The sequence below is a fragment of the Catharus ustulatus genome, chromosome 22 (genome assembly GCF_009819885.2).
Source record: "Catharus ustulatus isolate bCatUst1 chromosome 22, bCatUst1.pri.v2, whole genome shotgun sequence".
Classification (NCBI taxonomy): domain Eukaryota; kingdom Metazoa; phylum Chordata; class Aves; order Passeriformes; family Turdidae; genus Catharus; species Catharus ustulatus.
Genome location: NC_046242.1, coordinates 6,405,588 through 6,430,895, shown reverse-complemented (window position 1 = coordinate 6,430,895; position 25,308 = coordinate 6,405,588). Strand labels below are relative to the sequence as shown.

General features: G+C 43.0%; 1 protein-coding gene across 6 annotated transcripts in view; it reads left to right on the top strand.

Annotated features, from left to right (window-relative positions):
- CUX1 (cut like homeobox 1) overlaps nucleotides 1-25,308 on the top strand; it is a 268,976-nt gene that overhangs the window by 159,505 nt on the left and 84,163 nt on the right. For all 6 annotated transcript variants that reach the window (XM_033077920.2, XM_033077921.1, XM_033077918.1 and 3 more), the window contains exons 9-10: nucleotides 11,666-11,714; nucleotides 23,264-23,368. In XM_033077920.2, the coding sequence (XP_032933811.1) occupies nucleotides 11,666-11,714; nucleotides 23,264-23,368 (154 nt within the window). The remainder of the gene's footprint in view (nucleotides 1-11,665; nucleotides 11,715-23,263; nucleotides 23,369-25,308) is intronic.

Here is a 25,308-nt window from a genome sequence, read left to right as displayed (position 1 = left end):
GCCTTTATCAAAGACCATATAATGCTGTTTTCAATAGCCAGAAGGAAATAACTTGCTTGAGAAGCTAACAGAGAATGGGCACATCACCTGTGCTCACTTCTCAGCCAAGAGCATCTAAAGCATTCTCCAAATCCATCTCCCACTTGAATGCTGTGTTACTGCAGAGTCAGTGTTCAGCTTTTCTTTTGCACAACATGCATGTCCTTTACACTGAGACAGGTAAAAGGTTGCATTTTAATGCAGATTCCATCACTAAATAATGCCTTTTGTTGCCCATAAACCACTGTCCAGATGCTACAGGTGGCTGGATATTGTTGTTTTTGAGTGCCTGTTGGTTAATGTGCTTGGAGGGATACATCAGCAGCTTGATAAAAAAGAGTAAATTGGAGATTATTGGCCTGGTGGACACATTCATTGTGTTTCCTGGCAATAAATCCTTCAAAAGGCTGTGCAGGATGTTGTCTGACACTCCACAGCACCAGTTGCCAGGTCAGACTGGGTAAAGGCACAGATAATTTTGCAATCTCAAGCATTTGGGCTGTGACTGGAACAGGTCTGGCTTTCCCTTCTTTAGGGTGGGCTATTTCCCTGATCCCTGTTTTGGGGAATTGCTGTTCTCACAAGGCAGGAGCTGGGGGTCTGTCACTGAACCAGTCATTTCCCTTTGATCTGTGCCTGTGCAGTGACACCTGTACACACAATTCTGGCTGTGCTCTCATTTCCAAACTGACTTAAAGCTGTTGTACTGAGTAGAAACTGGGGGGAGTTCTTACAGTGATGGACAAAGACAGAATTAATAAGGGGAATAAGGGCAGAAATCAATCGATACCTAATTTTTCTTAATTACTGAGCTCCTCAGCTCTCTCTGTGGTTAAGGAGGAGGTGCTGAGTGTCTCTGGAAAAAAGCTCCTAAAGATTTATCTGGACTATGAATGTTGATACAGTAAAAATTCTGAACAGTCTCCAATTTTTTGGAGGTTGTTTTTGCTCTAAAGAAAACAAACATACAGAAATCTGTGATTTTGGCAGTGGTGTAGTATGAGGGAAGATTGTTCACTTTGGGGTTGTAACTGCTCAAAGTCTAAAGGGATTTTTGAAATATGACATGGTGATTATAATTCAAAAAAATCCTTAAACAAAAAACAACAAAAACCCCCGATATACACACAAAAAAAACCCACAAAAAACCAAAAAAAGCCAATAACCCCTCCCATATCCTTGACAAGACATTTGTGCTCATTTTACACATTGTAACTGCAGTAATATTTGATTTTATTAAGTAAATTAAAGTATTTGTGTGTATTTTTAGAGGATCTTTAATCAAAGCACAGACAACTCCTCCTGCTGATTCTTCAATCTAAAATATTGCCATTCCAATAAAAGAGAATGACACTTAAGATGCTTGCAATTAAGGTTTCTAATTTTGGTAAAATCATCTATTTTAACTCCATAAGTAAAAATAGGCAAATGGTTGCAGGTTCTTTATTTTCCAAATATCAAACTACTACTACTTCCACTATTATTAAGTATTGTATATAAAAATAAATTCTATTTATTTAATTAGTTGGAGAAATAATTGTAAAAGAGCTTGTAGAAGTTGTAGAAGCAGAATTAATAAGATTTGCTCATTTAGGAAGTTTAAATTTTATACTTAGCTATACATATTCTTTCAAATATATATATTTTTTTTTTAAAGGGCAAGTTCTGAAAGCCTGTCAGGTTCTGCTGCTGTGCCCTGGCAGCAGAGCAGCCTGTGTGTGCATCCCCAGCCCTGCAGGACCAGCCTTTATCCCAGTTTCCAAAGGAAATGGAGCTTCCACGAGCCTGTGCTCTGTTTTACTGCCAGCCTGCTTGGAGCTCAGCAGTTCCCCATCTAAATTAACTTGGAGGCTGATGATTGACTTGGGCAGTAATTAACAGCATTAGAAATCCTGCATGGGGAGCTCTGGTGGAGCTTGTAGGGTCTGGGGATGGGAGGAGAGGCAGGCAAATACCCCACTGGAGACTGCAGGTTCATCAGGCACATCTCCATGGCTGGAGAGTGGCTTTAATCTGTAATTTAATCTGTATTTCCCAGTTTGGGGGTGGGAGGTGAGGAGGGCACATTGAAGGGGTGAGGGAGGAGCTGGAGATGTTGCAGGAGGAAGCACAGCTGATACTGTCACAATGGGGGCTGTCCAAACAACTTTATGGGAACAATCAATGGGAAGCAGGGCTTTGTTTGGCCTGGGGCTTGGGGAGGATGTTTTTTATCCCTGACTCACCTCCATCAGGAAGCAGCCCTGGCTCTCAGGTGAAACTGCTCCCACCAGAGCAGGACCTGCTCTGTTCTGTGCAGGGAGGATTTCCTCACTGCAGGAATCCCACAGACTCTCAATCACAAAAATGGGGCAGGACCCACCTGACTGCAGCACTCCAGAGCCTGCTCCTTGGTTTCTTACAGCGCCCAGTGCAAAGCTGCTTTTTGCAGAAAATCACTATTGCCCAAGTCTATTAAATCTCCCTCAGATGATGTTTAATTGGGGAACAAATTAGCTGCCAGCTGAAGCTCTGTGAGCAGACTGCACAAAAGCTCAACTCCTGGCAAGGGGAATAAACACCCAGAGAGCAGGGTATGGACCCAGAGCCTCCACGTCCTCACCTGCCCTGCAGGAATGTGTTCTGGAAATCAGGGAAGTGCAGGGCATGTGGGAAAGGGTCAGGATTTACAGATTTGGGAGTAAAGTGAACTAAGTTATCATTAATAAAACAATCACATCCCAAAATGACTTGCAAAGGATGAATTAGGGTTTCTGCCAGTGTGCACCACAAACCCACCGGTGGAATAAGTGAATGGAAAAGGATCCAGTGTCTGGTGTGAGATGCACATTTGTCCTGCTTGTGTTAGGATCAGAAAGAACAGAGGGGAGGAAAAATCTGGGAACCAGTGAGGAACTCGTTTAGTTCCTAATAGAAAAACCTCTAAAGCTCAATCCAAATGTTTGGATCCTTGGGAAACAATGATTTCATCAGCAAATCTAACTACAGAGTGTACCCAAAAGACCCCAAATGAGGACAATTGCAGGGAACTTAAGGTTTAACAGTGCTGCTGCCTTGATTAATAAGGCTGCTGATTTCCCACATCTTATCAGCTGACTATAACACTGGTTTGTATATTTGTTATCTCCATTCTGCATTGTGGTATGGGTGGATAAATAGAAATACCATGGAGGCGACAGGAAACAAAACAAAAATAATCAAACATGTTTATCACTAGAGCATTAAAATGGCTGCTGTGGCAGACACCAGATGAATTATGCAATACATAACTTAATTCTCTGGGCCACAGATGTTTCATTTTTCCTGCAAGAAGCTGATTGAACCTTGAATGACAGTTTCAGGCAGTCTTTGATTGCTCTGTGGGTCACATGCTTGATATGACCTGCATTTGAGTTGCTTTCTACATGCTGTTGCTTTATAAAACATGTAAAATTGACATCCTGTTGGCTGCTCAAGGCCAAGTCAGGAGTAATTCCATGGGTTTGATATGCTTTGTGTGCAAGGAGGGGAGAGGGAAGGGTGCCTGTGTTTAAATTCTGGTGTGTTATTGAATCAGCTGAAGTCAGGAGAGGGGAATTGCAGAAAGCTCTTTCAATTTGTACCAGGAGGCACGAGGAAATTGGGAATTTGCTGCATCCATGTCATCTCACGTTGTTCTGTCACATCAGGAATGGCTCCTGCTTCGCAGGGCAGGCTGGCAGTGCTGGCAATGTTTGTCTAAATCTGAGCACTGAACTTGGCACAACCTGGAGGTTTTGTTCTCCACCCTGGGGACTCCATCCTGCCAATCTGGGCTTGTGCTGCTGCAGCACCTCAATCTCAGGGCTCAGTGTGGGTGGGATTCTGACATAAATACATGAAAAATCAAAGACCAGAATGTTCTTCCTTGCTGTTCTCCATGGTCCATAAAGGCAGGTCAGAAGGGTTAACAGCAGAGTGGGATTGCAGGGTCTCTGCTTGTGTCCCAGTGCAGGACCTGCAGCCTGGAGCCCTCAGCTCCAGGGGTTCCAAATTTCCCACCAGCTCCCTCAGGAGTTGATAGAAATGGATTTTTAGACAAGATTGTTGGTTTCTGCAAATTTCAGGTGCAAAAATTGTCTTGAGTTTCAACACCTTCTTTGAACTCTGTGGCCCAAAGGATTGAGACCAGTGCTCTGAGATGGGGAGGAAACCCAGAACAGTCCAAATTTGGACACTCCTAATTTCTGATTTTATTGCTACTCACAGGGCTTTGCAGGGTGAAGCAAAAACACACTGAAAGAAAAATATCTGACCAGGAAAGAAAGGATTTGTTGTGTTTCTTTTCCTTTCTGTGATGGGCAGCATGATTGCTGGACATGGAATTCACAAGGGATCTGTTCTTGGTGGGAGAAAAACACACTGAGAGCTGAGTAAGAGATTTTTAAATGAAGGATTAAACAGTCTGGGGAGCCAAAATTCATACTGGCCATGGTGCAACATGTGCAAGTATGTGTCACATAAGAAAATTGTACTGCCATCAAAAAAAAGGATGGCTCATCTGTTTATATATTGGGGTTTTTTTTAATCCAACCAATACATCTTTTCTTTCTTCCAGCTGCTCACACTAAGTGTTCTCTGGTTTGCCAAGTGTGCCAAGGTTGTGTGTGTGACACTGTGGGAATTACAGCTCTGGGGTACTGGGAGTTGATGGTGTCTGATACATATAATTCTTATTTTTCCTCTTTGCCTTTTACTGAGCATATCAGTTAGTGTCAGTCATATCAATTTCTCTCCAGAACTGATTAAGAAAACACTGATGATCTTTAGAAACTGCTCCCTTGTGTATGACTGGAATAAAGCTGATTTCTGTTGTCTTTAAAACTTTATAATTGCAAACACGATTGTTTCATCCCTGAAATCATCCTGACTTAAGGCATGAAAACAAAGTGCTGTGCAGGTTTTCTTGGAAAGCACTTCTCATATAGACTGAAGGATGTTTTATTCTATAGGGTCTTTTCTCTCCAGTAGTTGAGATTATTCTTGTTTTGTTGGGGTACTGCTCAGTTTCTTAGGCTTTATAAGCAGTGTCTTTAACTTTTTTCAATATTTGATGATCACTTGTTACCTTTCAAGCACCCAGGCCCTGGTTTATTGCAGGATCATACCTGCAGCTGGTGTGGCTGCCTGATCCTGGTGTGCTTAGTGAGGAATCTTTCCATGAGATTTATTCCCCAGCCTGGATCTGTGCGCGGTGCCGTGCGTGGGGGCAGCGAGAGGAAACCAGGATGAATTCTAATAAAACAACCAAAAAAGATGGGAAAAGCCTTGGGTCTCTCTGCTTTCTGCCAGGGGAGGAAGTTGATTTAGTGCAGGGTGTCTGCACAGGGGGTCTGGGCAGTGTCCAGTGGACATTTCCCCACTCCCAGATTAGTGCAGATGACGCTGGGTGTAATCACTGGAGCACCTGAACCCAGCCTGCCTTTGATCTCTCAATTTAAAGCCTCCAGTCTCTCCCTGCTTAGCAGAGAGGGGATTTTTTTCTTCAATTGAGTTCCTAGGAAAGGAAACACCCAGTTCATTACTAAACTTGGTAGATTTATGAATCCCTGAACAGAGAAATTCTTTTACAAGAGGCCTGGATTTATATGACACTGGAAAAAGGATTATCTGATCTGAAGATCCTTAGAGGGTTGCTCTGAAAGAAAATATTAACCTATAGCTCTTGCAATTTGAAAAGTAGATTTGAGAACTTAGCAGTAAAAAGTGTGTGAGATCTTCCCCTTTGACATGTTATGCTGAAATCACTTTTTATTTTGTTCTTTGTACAACCCTCCTGCCTATTATTCCATCTTGTACTGCCAGTAAAGGTGAATTTTTCCTTTGTGGATGTTTGTTGGATTGGAATAATTATGAATTCTAAAAAACATGTAAATGTGTGTACAGTGATAAAGTGCCAAAAAAAAAAACAAAAAAAACAGTGAGTTTTTTATATTATCTTCCTTTGGAAACTTTCTAAGAAAGTGTTTGTTGGTTTTTTCTTTCCTAGAAATGAGGCAGCAAATCCCAGGCACCTTGGCAGGTCATTGAGGAGCAGGGATTAGATGAGGGCATCCACAGCACAGCTTAGGAAGTGGTTTGAATTTGGGTAGGGAATTTGTCATCCCTCTGCTTTGCTTAAAGACAAAAATAAAATTGAATATTCAAATGCTGGAATGCTCTTGTGCCCTGAGTGAATGCCGTGATCATTGGGCTGCAGGCAATTCTGCCATTGTTTAGTGAGCCGAAATCGCTTCCTAGGCCCAGGAACCTTCCCTGATAAAAATTTCATTGAAACCTGAAAAAAATTCAGTGCACTGCCTTTTGCTATTTTTTTTTTTTCCCCTTTAAATGCTTTGGCCCCTGTTCTTCTTTTCTTCCCTTCCCAAATATCCCACATAACCTCACATTTTTTGCCCTGTGCTGGCCAAGTGCTGGGTTACACTGCCTGTAATTTTAAGAGCCTGAGCTGTTTACCTAATTTGGCCAAAATCTGCTCTGTGCCGATCACAGATATACGTTACAAGGAGAATTTTTCTTTTTTTTTTCCTTAATTAAACATAAATGCACATTAGTTGATAATGTCTGCTTTTAGTTTGAAATTGCCTGCGTAAATGTTTGGGTAATTAGAACATTTTAACAAGCCCCACTGGCTCCATATACCGTTTGCTCTGACTAGTAAACTTTTACATGTTTTTAAAGAAAACAAATGTGTGGGAAAAAATGTTGTTTGTTTTTTGCCAAACCAAAGTATTAATCTGCCCTGGTAGGGAAGTTTCTTGGCCACGCCACTGACTGCAATTTCCAAAGTGTCATCTGTATTTTTCAGTCCTTCCATGTATAAAGAATCCAACAGCAGTTTCCTTCAAGGTTGAGTAAGTTTGAATGTTTAGGAGGCTGTAGCCACAAGATTTGGCAAACCATTCACTTGTCATGTTAATAAAAAAGGAATTGTTTCTGCCTCTTTAAGCTAGTAGCTAAATGAAGGGCTTGGATCAACTAGATTTTAATCATAAAGTCCATATTCTTCTTCCTTGCAAGTGAATAACTTTGTGGTGTTCAGGGTTTTCATCTGATTTAATTTTATTTAGAAGAAGAACTGAGCTTCTTCTCAGTTACCAGCCCTTGAATTTGCTGACTTGTTATGCTCTTCAAACCTAATCGGCTTTCTTGATCTTAAAATGAAAATTGAGCCTTTCTGCACTTTTTATTTCCCATAAGCAGTTGAATTGAAAAGTGGGGTGGTTTGGGGTTTTTTTTCAACTCCGTGTTTTTTATACATGGCATGTTAGCTTTGAGGGCTGCTCATGACTGGTAAAAGCTTATATCTTGTAAAATCCATAGCTTTTAATGCATTTTGTTTCTCACTTCAAACACAGTACTGAGAGAAGAAATAACAGAATATTTCATGGTCGTGCTGTAGCAACAGTTCAGATTCTTTTTACATGGTGATGCTGATTTTGTGGCTCCAAATGCTTGGGCTTAAAATTTGATTTCCTAAATTCCTCATGCTGAAAATGTTGAAACTTCGAACAGGCTGTAATACACCCTGAAGAACTGTCTTGCTTACATGATTACTTTTCCTCTACCATGGAGATTACAAGAAACTAGATCAGATAACTGATTATATTATCTCTGGAATGCAAAAACAGTGGGTAGATAACATTTATTCCTGAAAACAGATTTTCTCCACTCTCTTTCTCATGATCTGTGTTAAGGTTTAGAAAGTATCACCCTTGACCAAACCCTGATTAATGTTGGTTTGCAATGTGGAAATCTGGTGTAACCCACCACGAATATCAGCGATTTTAGCCAAATATCTTCTTGATATTAATTCTCTGTATCTGTCTGAAGAAAGAAATTTTCTCCTTGCCTTCATCTCTTGGGGTGATGGGGAAATTGAGACACCCATGAGGGGCAAAGGTGCATGTTCATTCAGAAATAAAGTAAGTAAAAAGTGAAATAATCACATCTGTGGTTCCTAAAAGTCAGTTTAGTTCACATGGAGTGACTTTGGTCACAGATAGATCCTGAGTAACCACATATTTGTTGATTAGGTGAAGAAATTGTTCCCTGTGAGGGTGGGGAGGCCCTGGCACAGGGTGCCCAGAGCAGCTGTGGCTGTCCCATCCCTGGCAGTGCCCAAGGCCAGGCTGGACATTGAGGCTTGGAGCAGCCTGGGACAGTGGGAGGTGTCCCTGCCCTGGCAGGGGTGGAACAAGGTGATTTTCCAAGGTCCCTTCCAAGTTCTCTTCAAGATTCCCATCAGATTTTCAGTGCAAGCCTGCAGGACAAGCCTGGAGCTGGATGATGCTTTGCCTGCCAAGTTGTTCCATTGAAATAAAGAGGAATATTGAAATAGGAAGGGCTGAAAATGAGCAAATGTAGAGGAGGGTGAATACATCAAAAATGACCTGTGTGGGACTCATTCAGTGAGCCAAGCAGAGCTGCCTCGTGCCTGACAGGTCTGAATTTGACACAGTCCTTTGTAAACAATAAATCAATGCAGGTTGTTTCTGTGAGTGCATAAAAGGTGTGAGAACTGTAATTTATTTTATAATAAATACTTGTGCTGAGCAAACAGTGAATGCAGCTATTAGAGACTTTCTCAAATAAGTGATTTTAGGCTGCTGAGTGCCAGCTACTGATGTGGTAGTCGAGCTTTTAAAATGAAAAGCCTGAATTCCTTTTGAAGATTCTCCTGAATGCTGCTGACACTTGTGCTAGGAAAGAATACAGAGTAATTTAATTCATTACTTTACTAAAAGATAACATTTATGGTTGCAGCATTACCCTCCATCGGTGTGCAGACTGCTAGGCTGGAAGTGTTTACTTGAATTTTTTTGGAGATATTGCATCCTTTTATTAGGTGTGCTGGAAAGCTTGGGAGAAAAAAAACATAGGAGGGAAAGGGGAGTTCAGGATCAGTCAGCTGGTGTGTCTGGGTACAAGGACAAAGGGACAATTTTGCCTTTGGCTACAGTTTGACACTTTACTGGATTCAGTCAGAATTATCTGTGCACGCTGAAGGGCACAAATGTCATTTTTATGGCATTCTATATCCTCAGTTGCTTTTTTTTGTAATTGGCTGTGTATCCCAGTTCTGTAATAGAGCTCTTAAATCCTGACCCCGGCCAAAATGGGACACAAATACCAGTATTAATATTTCTCTCCACTTTAAATGCAGGGTTGAGTCTTTTTACCTTGTTTTTCCAGCACCATCTTGTGTTTCCCTGGCAGCCACCCACCTTTCCTCTGGCTCAGGGTGCTCCTCTGCTTCTCTGCTCTTGGTCCCCTCTCCCCTTGATCCATTGGCCTTGGACATCCCTCTGCTCCTTCCCTTGCTCCTCTCTCTTCTCCAGTTTCCTGACCTTTGGCTCCCCTTACCTTGCCCCTTTCAAGGTGGCTGAAGTCCTTGGATGGGTCCAGATTCCCTGACACTTCCACCCCTTCCCACTCATCTTTTCTCCATCAGAGTTCTGTTCCTTTCTGCCAGAAAAAGAAAGTTTCCCTGTCAGAGAAACCCCACCTTCTGCTCCCAAAGCCAGGCACTCCTCCTCTCCCAATCCCACGGGATTTTGCTTCTGAGTCTTTCATCCTCTGGGTGCTGAGTTGTGCCAGACCTTTGGCTGATACCTGGCACCCCCAGTTTGGGTGGAAATGCAGGGATTTTATTGTTCTCCCCACCCTCCAGAGGAGAGGAAGCTGGGACATTCCCAGCTCTGCTCTGGGAGGCATGTGACATAACCCAGACATCATTTACTGGCTCCATATAACCTGAGGCATTCACACATAAATTGAGCCCAAATGCAGAAGCTTATATAAAGAGGATCCTTAAACTATCCTGGCTAAAAATATTTGTGAAATGCTGGGAAGCATCTTTTTAGTGTTGGGATGCTCTCTTCCCTCTTATCTCTGTTACAGATATGCAGTGGGGTCACTTCCATGGGCTTTGGGACATTTTTCACATGAAATACTGTCATTTCCATATGTGGGCTAATAAGTTTTTTGGGCCTAGTGTCTAAAACAAAAGATGTTTTCCAACTGCAGGGGCTAAAGAGATGGAAAGTGTTATTGCAGGCTGATGTTAATGTGCCCAAGTCAGTCTTGTGGCTGCTCCCTTGAATCCTTTTTTGCCCAGGCAGTGGTTGTTCAGTTCAGTAAGTAATGACCATTATCTATTATTAATTCAAAACATGGTGTGCAGGATTTCTGCCCAGTGTAAGAGCACATTAGCTTCTCCTGCACAAGAAAACACATGTTAATCTGTTTTCCATTATTGTCCAAAAGATTTTTTCAGAAGGCAGTTCATGTTGCCCCAACAACATTAAAGGCTGTAATTAAAAATAATTTTCCATTAATTTATATATATGCACATTTACTTATGATCTTTTGCTGCATTTCCCTAAGTGTACACCCAAAAGCCTAAAATGCTGTTGAGGAATAAGTCAATATTCACTGTAATGATCCAATGTGGAGTGTGCCAGAACCCTGATGTACTTCAATTAACCATCTTTCCTGACAAACACCTGCACAGGGAAATGGATCTTCTGTGGGAATCAGCAGAAAAACGAACCCTGACTTTTCTGCATGGCAGAGGAAGGGAATTCCAGTATTTCACAGCTTTTACTGATAATGATCTGCTACAGATTAAAAACAAAAACCAGACATTATGGTGTTGGCAGATTGCAAAAGGACTTGCTGGTAAAGCTGCTGTTCAGAGGAGATGAGGACAGTGTTTATTGCTTCCATATGGTCCAGGCATACAAGACAGGCAAAATGTCTGGGGAGAATAATATGTCTTATTATATTGATACAGAACATTCTTTAGTGCTGTCAGCCCTTTTTCCTGGTACCTTTCCCAGGTGAGAGCCTGAGTGGGAAATATTTGCCCATGACTGAGCATGGAGATAAGAAAAGATTGCTTAAGGATTGGCTCCATTTGTGTGAGTGAAGTATTAGAAATGCTGATTTTTAAGGGGTCAGGTCTGGGAGCTGCTTCCTAACACAGGAATCTGAAGAATCTTTTTTTTCCTTGACTGTTTGTATAGTTTTCAACCCTTTGACTTTCCAGTTCGACTTTGCAAAGTGCATTAAGAGTCTAAATTTAGAATTTGATAAATTCACGTCAAAAAAACCCTCCTTTCCACGTAATGTAAAATTGAATTTCTTGGTCTCTTTGACCTCTTGATATTTTTTTAGCCAAATTAAGAACCAAACTTCTGATTAGACTGAAACAGAAGAGTAGCTGGTTGCTTTTGTACATGTGGGGAGTTGACTGAAGAACTGCAGTCTTTAACTTCTCCATAATTATCACTTGGGAAGCTCCTTTACATGTTGGAAAGATGACACTGCCTGGAATTTTGGGGAGTGAGACCTTCAAAGACCCCATGAATATGCTCAGATATCAATTTGCCTATTGCATGGCAAAAAGGGGAGCAGGCAAAGGAATTAGAGATTTGCAGACTGGTCCAGAAAACTCCAGAGGATCTCATCAGTCAGGATGAGCTGCTCAGTCCTACTGTGTCCTTTTACAAATAAATATTGACTGTTGCTGCTGTTTGTGTGCCTGTTGCTGTGCCTGAGCTCTCTGTCTGATAACAAAATTTCTGCTCTCTTGTTCTCCCAGGGCTGATGAAATCGAGATGATCATGACAGACCTTGAAAGAGCAAATCAGGTAGGATTTTAAATGAGCCCCCCATAAAATTCTAAGTGTGACTTTGATTATTCTTTCTTAATTCTCTTTTGGATTTCGTGACAGTTCTTTTATATGCACTTCGCAGTCATAACTGTGTGGAGTAAGAAAATATGCAAATTTGGAGCAAAATACAGCTCTTTAGGGATGCTCTGTAAGGATTGTGTGCACAGTAGAGCAGTGCTTGCCATATATTTACCTTCTAATAATTTAAACTTGCATTTCCCACTGTAGTTATTCTTGGCTTTATGTTTCTAAATCCATCATGTTGGCCCCTACTCAGGCATGCAGGTGAAGGGTTTGCCCTGTGGCTGTGGCAGGGCTGCAGGTTTTGGGGACTTCTCCAGACTTTTTTTCCCTTCCTTTTCAGCTGTGTTTTATTGGCATATTAATTTTTAGCAAGGGTTGGATCAGACTGTTCTTTCTGTGCAGGACCAAGAGAAATAGCCATTTGTTCCTGCAGATGTTAATTTGGGCTGTGAAATGTTTCTCTGGCCATCCCTTACAGGGCACACACTCCTGACATGGGTGGCAGAAATACTGAGCTTTAACAAACCCAAACTCAACCACTGCCATGCGGAGAACCGTTCTGAGGGAGTGAGGTGATGGTGGAGATGTGGATGGCCAGGCAGGATTCCATGGCAGTGGAAATTCCACAAGCCACTGGGTGGTGGTTTCACAGAGGGGAAACCTCAGCCAGGCATTTGCTTATCAGTGAGCTTCATTAATCCCTCTGCCAGGTACAAGCAGAGATTGCAATCTGAAATCTCCCAGGCTATGGATTTATAATCCAGCTGAAGTTTACCTAAGAGCAGCTCCCTTCCAGGTGAAGTTTACCTAAGGGCAGCTCCCTTCCAGGAGGAATAGTGGCAGCTCCTTCCCCTCCCTGGGTCCTGCTGTCAGCAGTGGTTGTGTGAGCCAGACCAGGTCACTGATCCTGTTGAAAATGTACCCCCTGCTCCAACTGCTGTTTTGTTTTGTCTTTTCCCTTTTGCCAGATCAGCTTTCAGCCCCCACACTCCCCTGCTGCAGCTGTCAAGTCTACAGCAAGTGCTGTTGGCCTTTACATTAGTTCTTGGAAAATTGAAAAAATACAAACCACACAATCATTTCCACTGGAAAAGCTCTCCAGGATCATCCAGTCCAAACATTACCCAGCACTGCCAAGGCCACCACTAACCCATGTCCCCAAGTCCCACAACCACAGGGCTTTGCAATCCCTGAAGAGATGGGAACTCCACCCCTGCCCTGGCAGCTGTGCCAGGGCTGGACAGTCCCTTCAATTAAGAGATTTTCCCTGATATCCAACCTAAACCTCCCTTGGAGCAACCTGAGGCTGTTTGCTGTCACTTGTTACCTGGGAGCAGAGCCCAACCCTCACCTACAGCCTCCTTCCAGGGAGTTGTAGGGAGAGAGAAGGTCCCTCCTGAGCCTCTTTTTCCCAGGCTGAGCCCCCCCAGCCCCCTCAGCCACTCCTGGTGCCCCAGACCCTTCCCCAGCTCTGCTCCCTTCTCTGGACACACTCCAGCATCTTAATGTCTTAATGAAGCCAAAATCATATTTGTAAGTTGTGGAGTTGATTATTTAGTCAGTAAAAGCAAACTGGTGTTTGTACAGTGGGTTTTTAGTTCTGTCAAAGAACTTTTGTAGACAGCATTAAATATTTATGAAAGTGATAGTAATTATTTGAAAATATGTAGACTTTTTAGAAATGATGTAGGTGTTAAAAATGTTTTGGTAGAATTATTTTGTGATTTTTGTGAAGGCAGTGCATTTTGCTGTGATTTACCCACTGGCTGGTTTTTTTCCCTCAGTCTAAAGGGGGCTGTAGTTAAAGAACAGGAATTTCTGAATTCCTCATTGCCTCCTAAAATGGATTATTCCTATTTATCTAGAAATGCTATTTTTCTATCTAACTGATGAGGAGCTGCAGTGTGGGTTGGTTGTTTTTTTTTTTACTTTATTGTGATGCTTTTTTTGTAATTAGGTAAAATTTATAACTGCTTATGTGCATAACCCTTAGTTTGTAATTCTGCAAATACATTAAACCAGCATGGCATTCATCTGAGCTACTGGAGCCAGAGGAGGGGATTTTGTCTCTCCTTTCCCATCTCCCTCTCCTCTTCCTCCCCCTCTGGCTGCTGTGGTCCCATCCCCTCCCAAACAGCAGCTCTGGCACCTGGGGCACCTTTCACTGAGCTCAGGAAGTGCAGGGAAGCCTGGATTTGGGATGAAGGGGGCACCTTTGTTCTCTCTGGGTTTAGCAGCTCAAGGCAGCTCAACAAAAACTGGGAGAAGCCACAGCACTGAAATCACAAAATCATGGAAAGGTTTGGGTTGGAAAGGACCTTGAAGATCATCCAGTTCCACCCCCTGCCATGGCAGGGACACCTCCCATTGTCCCAGGTTGCTCCAAGCCCTGTCCAACCTGGCCTTGGGCACTGCCAGGGATCCAGGGACAGCCACAGCTTCTCTGGGCACCCTGTGCCACGGCCTGCCACCCTCCCAGGGAACAATTCCTGCCCAGGATCCCATCCAGTCCTACCCTCTGGCAGTGGAAGCCATTCCCTGTGTCCTGTCCCTCCATCCCTTGTCCCCAGTCCCTCTCCAGCTCTCCTGGAGCCCCTTTAGGCTCTAGAAAGGGCTCTGAGCTCTCCTTGGAGCCTTCCCTTCTCCAGGTGAGCACCCCCAGCTCTCCCAGGTGGCTCCAGAGGGGCTCCAGCCCTGGAGCAGCTCCATGGCCTCCTCTGGAATTGCTCCAGCAGTTCTGTGTCTCTCTTGTGCTGGGGCCCCACGAGGGACACAGAGGGAGTCTGGCCTTGGAGGAGCTGGGGAGGGAAGGGCAGGTTCACCTGGAGAGGAGCAGGAGCTGCTGCAGTGGCTCAGCTCATTTGCTGAAGCATGCCCATAGAGTCTTTGCCTTGTGTGATCTTTAGCTTTATAAAACACTTTGATGAATTATATCTAATCTTTGTAGCAGCAATTCCTGTGTTTTAGCTCTTCACAGCTGAAAAAAAAAATGGTAGAAATTAAATCTATTGCACAGGCCAGAAAGTGAGTTTGCATCAGGCTGAAGTGTTACAATTGCAGAAACAAGTACTTAACCTAATTATGTATTTAATAGTTAAATTAACATTTCCTTTTACCATTTCAGTAAGTGCTCATTCCCCATTATTAAGGCTACCTTTAAAGAGTAGTGCTCAGCATGACTCCTGCTTTGCTCAGGGACTGCCTTGCTGATGTGGAAGTGATGTTTTGCTGCTCTGGAATTAGCACTGACCCAAAGGACTGGGATTCAGAGCACAAATTTACATGTTTCTACTAAAAATATGGGGGAAAAATTTTGGTGTAAATTTTTATATATCTGACATTTCTTGAAAATGAAATCCAGACCTGGCACTTCAGAACTTCCCTTGCTGTTGTGAGGACTGCTCTGTGGCTCCTGAGAGGTGGGGAATGCCTTTCCCTGTCCAGCTCTGCAGGAACAGGGGGTGGATGTGCTCCTGACCTTGGTCCAGGTGTCCATAAAAATGATCAAATCCACAGGGCCAGAGCTGATGCTGTGCTCCCACCCCTGTGTCCTGTGGGGTGAGGCTGGGACCATTCTTATCTTCAGCTCCATCACCTCTCTTCTCACAGTGTTTTTTCTCACTTGGATCCTCAAGTTTTTTCATGCAGGAGCTTTCTGGACTACTTTGTGTGATGCCAACCCCAGAACAAATTACTGCCTCATCAGAATAATTGCCTTTAAATGCCAATGAGCTTTGCAATTTTCTGCTCAGAGAGAGGGAGGAGTAGTGACCACAAAGCTCCCTCCCTCTGCATTGTGTCATTAACACAAGGTGTAAACTGAATTTTCCCACAAAACATAATAGTGGGAGAAATGAATCCCTCTCTGGGACAGAGGTGGGTGCTGGAGATGAGGGGTGGTGACAGCCCCTTCCTCCTCAGCTGCTCATCCAGGTGCTCAGGGCCATGCATCCACAGTCCTGAGTGGGGTTTTAGGCAGGGCTGGTCCATTGTGGCTGGCAGAGCTCAGAGTACACCAAGTTACACCCACTGTGGTGTGACATGGGTGCAACCTTTCCCTTGGAAAGCCCTGAGAGGTTTTTCTGTATGAAAAAGGGGAAGAATAGTGAATAAAATGTCTGGTCCAGCTGCTGCTGCCTCGAGGGGAGCCATGAGCTCCTGCCATGGAGCTTTAGGAGGGGTGTAAGATCTGAAGACAAAACCCCCGTTGGATTCAGGGTAAAATTTGCAATTCCATCATCTCCCAGGCAGAGTGTGGGTGCAGAATCCCTGCAGCCTCTCCTCCTCCCCAAGGCTGAGGGCACAATAGAGCCAAGTACAATAGGAAGGGCTCCTTCCACTTTATTAACCCAGCAGCTCGATGACAAAACTTGATAACGCAACCCACGAGTTCCCCCTGCATTTCCATGAAGATTTAATAATGCTGTAGTTTGGTGAAGGGACTCGTTTTATTAAGATTTCATTTTGCACAATAAATCACTGCATATTTTCTGATATGCTACGAAGTATAAGAATAAATAATTAAAACTAAACTACCCGTACTTGTCAAAATAAATGATTTATCATAGTTTGGGATACAGCATCTTTGAATTTTTTATTGTTTGATTCCCAGAATATTCTAATTTCCAATCAGGGAAGTTAATGAAGCTCCAGTATACATTTCTGCATTCACAGCAGTTACAGTTGTGTGACTGTTTATTTTAGACAAATATTTATGGTTAGCACTTTGCTGTACCTTTTCAAGTTTACACCTTTCCAGTGTTTATGGCAGCAAAGTCACGAATCTTTGGGGATGACAAATTTACTCAAATGAATTATGGTTCTGTTTCTGTACTTCATCCAGGAACCTGGAATCATCCAGTTGTGCCTGAGAAAAACAGAGGTTTTTGTTGGAAACAATAATCCCTAGGTTGTGAAAACAGAAATATTTAAATATCTTTTAATATTTAAATATATTAAATATGTTGAATTTTTTAAAATTACAGAAGGGCTCATTTTAAGGTTTTAATACAGAATCTAAATTTGTGGCTTCCTGTCACTGATGTGCCCAGATCTCTTCTCTGCCTTTATACATTGATCACATAGTTAAAAAAATAAAATCTAATGGGCTTTGTAATTTGAGCTTCCTGCAAAGAAAATGTTGCTTTTTCAGTTTTAAAACAAAAAAGAGAAGAACTTAGGTTAGGGTTGTTTGATCCTGGGATATTTTTTTAAATCTGAAAGAGGAGGAAATAGATTTGAAAAGCAGACTCAGTATCCATAGATTCTGATAGTGGTAAGAGAAAGAAAAAATGAGACTTTTTTTTGTGTGTGTATGGACTGTGTTGTGTAAGCTGTAGAAGAAGAATTAATTTTTTTTTTCTTTTGTTATCCCTTTGGAAAAGCCACATGTTTCCATTGGTTTTCTTTCTATCTTCACAATGCTGATAGTGCTCCCAGATTTCTACTTCTTATTTTTTCTGGGAAAAGAAAGTCAAATGTAGAAACTTCTAATACCAATAAATCAAGAAAAATGTACTTTCTAAAATATAACAGCTTTTATTAAAGAATCTAGACTGGATCAATATCATTTATTCTACAAAAATGTACTGTTGGGTTTTAAAGTCTGTAGAGGAAGAGTTAGTGAATTTAAGCATTTTTTGGAGCCAAAGTGCCACTAAAATATATAAAACAGTGTCTGCTATAAAAGTAGAAAGAAAACCTCACCAGGGTGTTTTAGCAGAAATGCTGCTCTCAAGATTATTTTTTATTTCCTTCTGTGTGGCACCTTCCTGTCTCCAACAAATCACATTGGAAAACGGTTCGAAAAGATATTCCTGCTAAGTGAGATTGCCATAAAATATGTATGTTTTTGAGCAGCAGATGGAATAAATTCCCCTTTTCACTCAGCAGCACAATACAGGTGGTGCTGGTGCTCAGGGGGGTTTGCTGGGACCACCACAGCCCTGATAAGGCATCCTTGGGTTTGCACTTCCATGAGGAAGGGAATTCATCCTGCCTCGACTCCTGCATTGCACCAGGGCTGACACAGACACTGCCAGAGGATTTCTTTGGTTTCTGATCCCTTGGCAGTGAGCTGGATGCTTTCACTGCGTGCCATCACCCTGGGGAATGGCCCCTGGATCCCTGCAAGTGCCCCAGGCCAGGCTGGATGGAGCTTGGAGCACCCTGGGAAGGGAAAGGAGTCTCTGCCCTGGCAGGGGGTGCAATGAGATGAGATTTAAGGTCCCTCCCAGCCCAAACCATTCCATGGATCCAGTTAAGTTACACTGCTTCATGGCAGATGAAGTCCTTCACTTAATCCTGGCATTTCACTGGCTGTAAAATGGGAATAATGACATTTACTTTACAAAGGGCATTTGAGATCCTTGCACAGAGAAGTTCCATATGAAGGCAAAATATGGTTAATATTATTTTCATGCAAACATGGTTTCCTGCAAATGCCTGGCTATCAGTTGGGAATACATTTATCTGGCAGCCTTTCAGCACACAGAGGAAAGTGCAATAGCCTGAAGACAAGAATGAAGACAACCCAACCTCTTCTGGTTTTTCTGGAGTTTTTTTCTCTTTTTTCATGTAATTCTCCATTGTTGGAAAAAATAGGTGCCAGAGCCCTGAAAAATCTTTCATGTTCCTGATACTCTGCTAACCTTGCTGCTGTTCTGTGGAAGTTAGGGCCATGTAAGGGTTTTATAGCAAATTTTTATATCTGAAAAGTTAGGAAATGAAAGCACATTGAACCAGTGGGTTTTAATTGATGTTGTACTTTGAGAAACACAGCTTTTGCAGCAGCTTGCAAGTCTGAATGTCAGCTCCAAGCGTGGTGATTGCTGCCATAACCAGGCTCATTAACTGCAGCAGAATTACTGGTGATAATACCCACTCCTCACCCATAGAAGATTTTCCCACATACAGCACTGAATTTAGCATGGAATAAGGAAATAGAGTTTGGCTGGTGGAACTTTAAGGGAAAGGTTATACATTTTTTTTTCACATTAGTATCTCATTTTGCTGTTCACACCACTGGTCTTTGATCAAATTAACATTTTACTGTAAGTAGAAGAGCACTCGGTTCATGCTATTCATTATCTTGTCAGGAAACAAGGAGAATAATTTAAACTGGATATATTGTGTAAGGCTTTTTTTTTCTATTTTTAATTGGAAAGCACACGGCAGCGTTACAATCGTGACCTCCTGGCTCCACTGTGAGCAGTACAATATTTACCTGCTGTATGAAGGAAAATGGAATTATTTTGAAATATTTTGTTACCAGGGAGGTAGTTCTGTAGCAGTGTAGGAATTAGGAGGAATTGTGTGACTGAGCTATGCTGAAAAATAGGATTTTGGGCAACACTGGATTTGCATGGATTTCATCACGGCCATTAATGTGACTGTCACTGGTCATTGAGGGGATTTTTTAGGCTGTGCATGGGATTTGGGAGTAGGAAACCAAGAGTTTTAGCGCTGACTGGTGAAAAGGAGCTGTGCTGTGACATATCCAGTACCTGAAGGGGCTCCAGGAGAGCTGGTGGGGGGACTGGGGACAAGGCATGGAGGGACAGGACACAGGGAATGGCTCCCACTGCCAGAGGGCAGGGATAGATGGGATATTGGGATGGAATTGTTCCTGGGAGGGTGGGCAGGGCTGGCACAGGGTGCCCAGAGCAGCTGTGGCTGTCCCATCCCTGGAGCATTCCAGGCTGGACAGGGCTGGGAGCCGCCTGGGACAGTGGGAGGTGTCCCTGCCCTGGCAGGGTGGAACTGAATGGGCTTTAAGGTCCCTTCCAAACCAAGCCTTTCCATGATTCTGTGAATCTCTCTGTATTTCTCAGCTGAAGTTTCACACAAACAGAAGGATTTTTGAACTTCCCAGTGTCTATAAGTTGTGCAAGACTCCTCGGGTTTAGCTGGGCGCCTGTCTCTGGCTGCACTCTTTTTTTCTTACTTCAGGAAAAATTGTTCAACCATTTTTAAGAACAAGATTAGGAGGGGAAAAAAGAAATCCTTTTTCCCCCAGATGTTATGAGTTTTTCTTGCTGTTTTGGTGAGGAGCCTGCTGTGCCCAGATTTAATAGAAGGGGTTTGACGAGGAACGGTTTGCTTTTTTCTCAGGGTTGTATCTTCTGTTGCTTCAAGTAGAAAATAATTTAAAAAATAATAATAATCAAAAAACCAGCCTCAAGTTTGGCCAGCCTATAAGAGTCTGGAAAAAAGAGTTCACAGAAACTCAGCAGAATCTGGTTTGAATTTGTTCAGGCTTTGCTGTCGGTGCCTGTCCCAGGCACGCTGCAGTCTGTCACTGCTCGGGCTGGGTGAACATTAACCAGGCAGGTTTTGCTTTTTCTGGGTGAGATGTGAGGTTTTTGGGGGGCACAGGGAGGGGAGACACCCCCCAGGCTGCCCTTGCCATGACTGGAGACATCAGCATGGGAGCAGGATGGGGAGAGGGCTTCGTGGTGGGGAGGGAATGGGGACAGACACTGGGACAGGAACACTTGGAGGACTTTTTGTGAGGATATTTGGAGAAGAAGCAACGAGGAGAAGAGGAAGGAGGAGAAGAGGAAGGAGGAAATCGTGGGGGTAAGGCTCAGTCTGGAGGTTTGTGGATGTTCAATGTGTGAGGATGAGCTGGGGTTTGCCTGCCTGGAGCTAAAGGAGCTGTGGAGCACAGAGGAGACAGAAATGGTGCTTCCAGCAGCCAAAATGAATTAGGAAGGGGACAGAGTGACAAGCAGAGAGGGGTGGCAGTGGAAGAGGCAAACCCAGAGGGTCTGGCAGGGGAGCAGCTCTGCAGCCACTGTGCAGGGTCTCAGCTCAGGAGAGGGCAGGGGCAGCTCCTGCCAGGCTGGGAGCCTCCAGCCAGGGCAGGGAGGTGTGCCAGGGGCTCCAGGAACCCAAAGTGCTCCAAACAGGGCTTGTGCCAGTGCAGGCATTCATGTCCTGAAGCACTTGTGGTGGTGCAGCACAGCTCCCGTCAGGAGGAGATTAATGCTGTGGCAGAGGAGAGGGGGATTAGCTGGGAGCAAATGAAGTGCAGGGGTCACACAGGGAACAAGGGGACAAAGCACAGGATCCTCTCACCAAGCCATGTTCCTCTCAGAGCTGGGTGGAGCAGGGAAATTGGGCAAATCTCGCTGGAAAAGCCACAGCAGGTCCTGTGTGGTGCCATCCCTCTCCTGAGCCCTCACACAGGGTGGCTGAGCACCAGCCTCGGGCTTGGCTTTTCCAAACTTGTAAGTGCTCAAATTTGAAACTGCCATTCTTTTAACAGGGTTTTGTGTGTCATTTATAATTTATATTGCAATAGCACCCAAAAGTGCTTTCCAGACACTGAGCACATCTGTAATTCTGACTCTAAAAAGCTTCCATTCTGTGAGGGGGGGGGGGGGAAAGGAGGAAAATTGACCAGTATTTCCCAAATAGAATTGCCCAGAGTTTGTGCTGATGTATTTTTAACAATGCCTAGTATGAAATCTTGTCTGGTATTATTCTGAGGATCACAACAGGTGTTGGGAATTGGCTGGGGAGGCTGTGCAGAAAGGGCAGCTGACAGCTCACTGTATATGCAGATGTACCACCTATTAGCAATATCCTCTGTGGTTTGCTCGCATGCGAGCTGAATAGATTCTCCAAACAATGCTGCACTGAATGGAAGCCATCAGCAGAATTGCTTAAGGCTGCAAAACCCATTACTTATACAGCAGTAGATGGAAGAGCAAGTGCCACAGTGTAGTAACTTGTCCTGCTTTGCTGGAGTTGTTCTGCAGTTATTAGATCAATATATGTAGCTGCACATCTAATAAAGTACCAGAAAATAATTTATCTCAATGTGTATTGTTAGCTCAGTATTTATCCTAATATCATCCAGCCACATAAACAACATAAATCCCTCTTTTTGTGCTTTTTTACTGCTGTTACCACGTTTTCCAAGCACACAATAGCTTGTGTCCCCTGCTCTGATTATTGGAGCCACGTCACTGTACTTTTTACAATCACATTTTAATTACAGCTGTAGAACCTATGCAAAATCATTTAATACAATGTTGTGAGCAAATAGCGCAGATGATGCGTTTAGTATTTGATTGCTGTTAGTTTACTCATTGATTAAACATGCAGAGTCTGCTTTGACTGGTGAGCAAGTCAGAGACCACACACACACAGGGCTGGAGGGTTTATATTCACTGTAGGATTTATATTTTCTACAGATTTTATATTTGCTATATGCATTATATTCAGTTTAGGTTTTATATTGCTATAAATTGTATATTTGCTATAGCTTCTATATTCACTGTAATTTTATATTCACTACAGGCTTTATATTTGTTCTGTGTTCTGTATTCACTATTTTAGATGACTTAGGTTTTCCAAAGGATTAGCAAGGAGTCTGTGCAGTTTGGGTGGCTCAAAAATGGCAGTGGGAATTTATCATTCCATAAAGGAAGGGATCCAGCAGCTGGTCAAGAAGAGTTTGGACCTTCACTGGTGGCAGCTGATGGATTTGGTGGAACTGGTGATAGGTCTTGGAAGTGGAGATAGAAAATTATTTTGGCTATTTTCTGAAAGCACAGCATGATTTGCATGGAGTAGCCCAGGCAAAAAGCAGGGATTACTCAAGGAGGGAAGCAGTGTGGGTTTATAACAATAAAATACATTTTTTTGAAAAGAGAGAAGACTGTCTTGCCAGGAGGAGTGTATATTGTAAAAGAACCAGGTTTTGTTCCATTTCTAACAGAAGCTTACAGACGGTTATGAAAAGGACTTTGCTGCTATTTATTGCCTGAAGTTACTGATCCATCTGTCTCTACCCAAACTCTCGTACAGACAATTTTTCCTCATCGTTCTGTCTTTCTCCTTTCTATTATTATTCAATTTTTAGATGGGAATTTTGACCAGTGGCCAAGTCAGAGGCTTATCAGCTATTGCGTAAATCCTCAGCAGCTGGTAACTGAGCTGTGCAAAATTGTCACTTTAGGGTTAAATATTGTTGAATAAATAGACCTGCTGAAAGAACAGAATCTAACAATTCATGTTTTAGGGAATAATTACTGCAGAAAGACAGCCCACAACATTGTATGTGTGTTGGAGAGAGTGGTCAGGATATCTTTTAATTCAGCATTTACCCGTGAGAATTATTCCCATGAGGAGCCTTGCAATAAAATCTGCTTGGTCTGTGAGAATAGAAAGAAATTGAATAAAAAGACTCCATTTCCACTTGTATTTATTCAGTCTGGGAAATTCAGTGGGCCGCAGCATTAGTATCAGCAGGGGATTCCTTGCTCCTAGCGTTAAATTACTGTCATAATCGCTCAATTATTTCTTCCTTGTACTGTTTAAAATAAAAATCCATCACATTCTATGTTTTTTTCTAACATTTATTAGGTTGAGTGTTTAGGAAAATCAATTATATTCAGTCAGGCATGAATTGATGAATGTTCTTGTAATAATTGTCAGTTGTTAAACTGAATGTACTTTCTCTTTTCACCCCTTTTCATTTCCTTCAGAGGGCAGAGGTGGCTCAGAGAGAGGCAGAGACCTTAAGGGAGCAGCTCTCATCAGCTAACAAATCTCTCCAACTTGCTACGCAGATCCAGAAGGCACCTGATGTGGTGAGAGAAAATATTTACTGACTCTTACAGGTTTCTGACATTCCTGCAGTAGAGCTCCTTCAGTTTATGCCCACAGCTATAAAAACAGCTGCTTGAAGTTGTATTTTAACTAAAAGGAATGATGTTCCTTGGGGATTGTGGTGGGGTTCAGCTCCTGAGGGTTTGGTGGCTGGAGGAGAGCACGGGAAGGACAGAGGTCACTGGGCTCTGTGGTGATCCATCACTGCCTGCTCCAGGTGGACAGCACAGCTCTCAGAAATCATTTCACATGGCTGACAGCATCAGCACAGGGAATAGAGGCAGCAAGAGAGCCTTGGTGGCCATCAGCACGTGCCTGCCTGTGGGGCCCTCAGGTGTGGGCTCCATCCCAAGGGCACCCAGAGCTCCCTGCCCACCCTGCCTCTCCTCACTCCGTGTCTGGGCTGTCAGAGAAACTGGAAATAAATTTGGTACCGCTCCAGTTTTCACTGGCTGTATCTAAACTGAGAATTACACCTATAAACCCTTGGAAAACTGAGAAGATACCCTGTACTCCAGCTTGTTGCCTCCTCTGTGTGGTTCTGAATGAAGCCAAGGCTGCTGATGGGACCTGCAGGCACAGGAGGCTGTTCCAGGGCTCCAGCTGGCCCTGGGTGAGCAGGTATCACAGATGAGCAGCCAGATTATTTTGATTTTTGTTTGCCAAAGGAGAAATAGGAGTATTTAAATGTAAATATGCAATTAAGTGAAATTTACTCTACTTCTAAGCAGCAGATTTAAGAAACAAAAGAAATCACTGCTTTTTTTTCCTTGCAAGCCTTATATGTGCTTGACACTGATAGCAGAGGAACACATGGCTGCCTTTAAAAATCATTTGCAGAGAACAAGCAACAAAGCATAAGTCCTCCAGATCTGTTTGGTTGTCTATTAATACAACCCAGTATTTTCTCAGAGAAGTCAAAAGATAGACAAGTAGGCTGCAAAACAAAAAATAAAAGCCTGAATATCACTTGTAACTCTGAATTACCTGCCTCTTCCTATCTCATGTCCTAGTCTTATCATTATTTTAACATTAGGTCTTTCTTGTATTTAATAGTACTTCTGCACTTCATTTATATTTAATATGACAACTACTGCAGGATGAAAATGATCATTATCTATCTTATTTCAGACTCTACGTTCTAGTCTCAATAGGCACAAGCAGCAGATGATTATACAACTTGTGATGTTTCATGCAAGCAAATTAGAGGTTTTTTCAAGTTAAAAGTATAATTCAGTGTAATAGGAGAGCGTTGTTAACTGCTGTTCCTACATGCAGCTTTCTGTGAGTGCAGCGGGGTGTAGTCACTGAGAATCAAGCTGAATGTTTAGAAGAGATGGAAAAGGGGAATTTGTTGTTCCTGTATTCCCAGAAAAGAGGATGAGGAATGTATTTCAATCTGCTGCAGTGTCATCTTGAGTTGTCAGGGTGTCTGGGGTGAATTCTCAGCTCTTTCAACGCAAATCTTTGGTTTAGTGCTCACCATCATCTCCCTCTTGCTGAATGGATTCTCTCCTTCTTCACTGGTGCTTCTGAGGAACTGCCATTAACCTTTGTGAGATGCATTTTGGGCTCTCTAATGGAATGTGTGCCCCTCCTTGGAGTGGACTTTCCTCACATTCTCCATGGAGGAGGCTCAGAGCTGCCAGATGCTGCACAGCTGTAATCTCCCAGCACAAAAGGAGACAGAGATGGTACAATTAGTCTCTTTTATCTTTTCTGAATGGATCTGCCTTCTTCTGGACCTCTCTCTCCTCTCTGATTCCCTGTCCTCCCAGGAAGTCAGTCCAGAGAGGAAGTTCCAGATTTCTGGACAGATTTTACAGCTGTGAGAAACTGGGAGAAGGAGGATTTAGGAAAGGGAATTTCTGAAAGTGATGACCAAAGGGAGAATGGCCTTGTCTAAGAGCTGTCACATCTC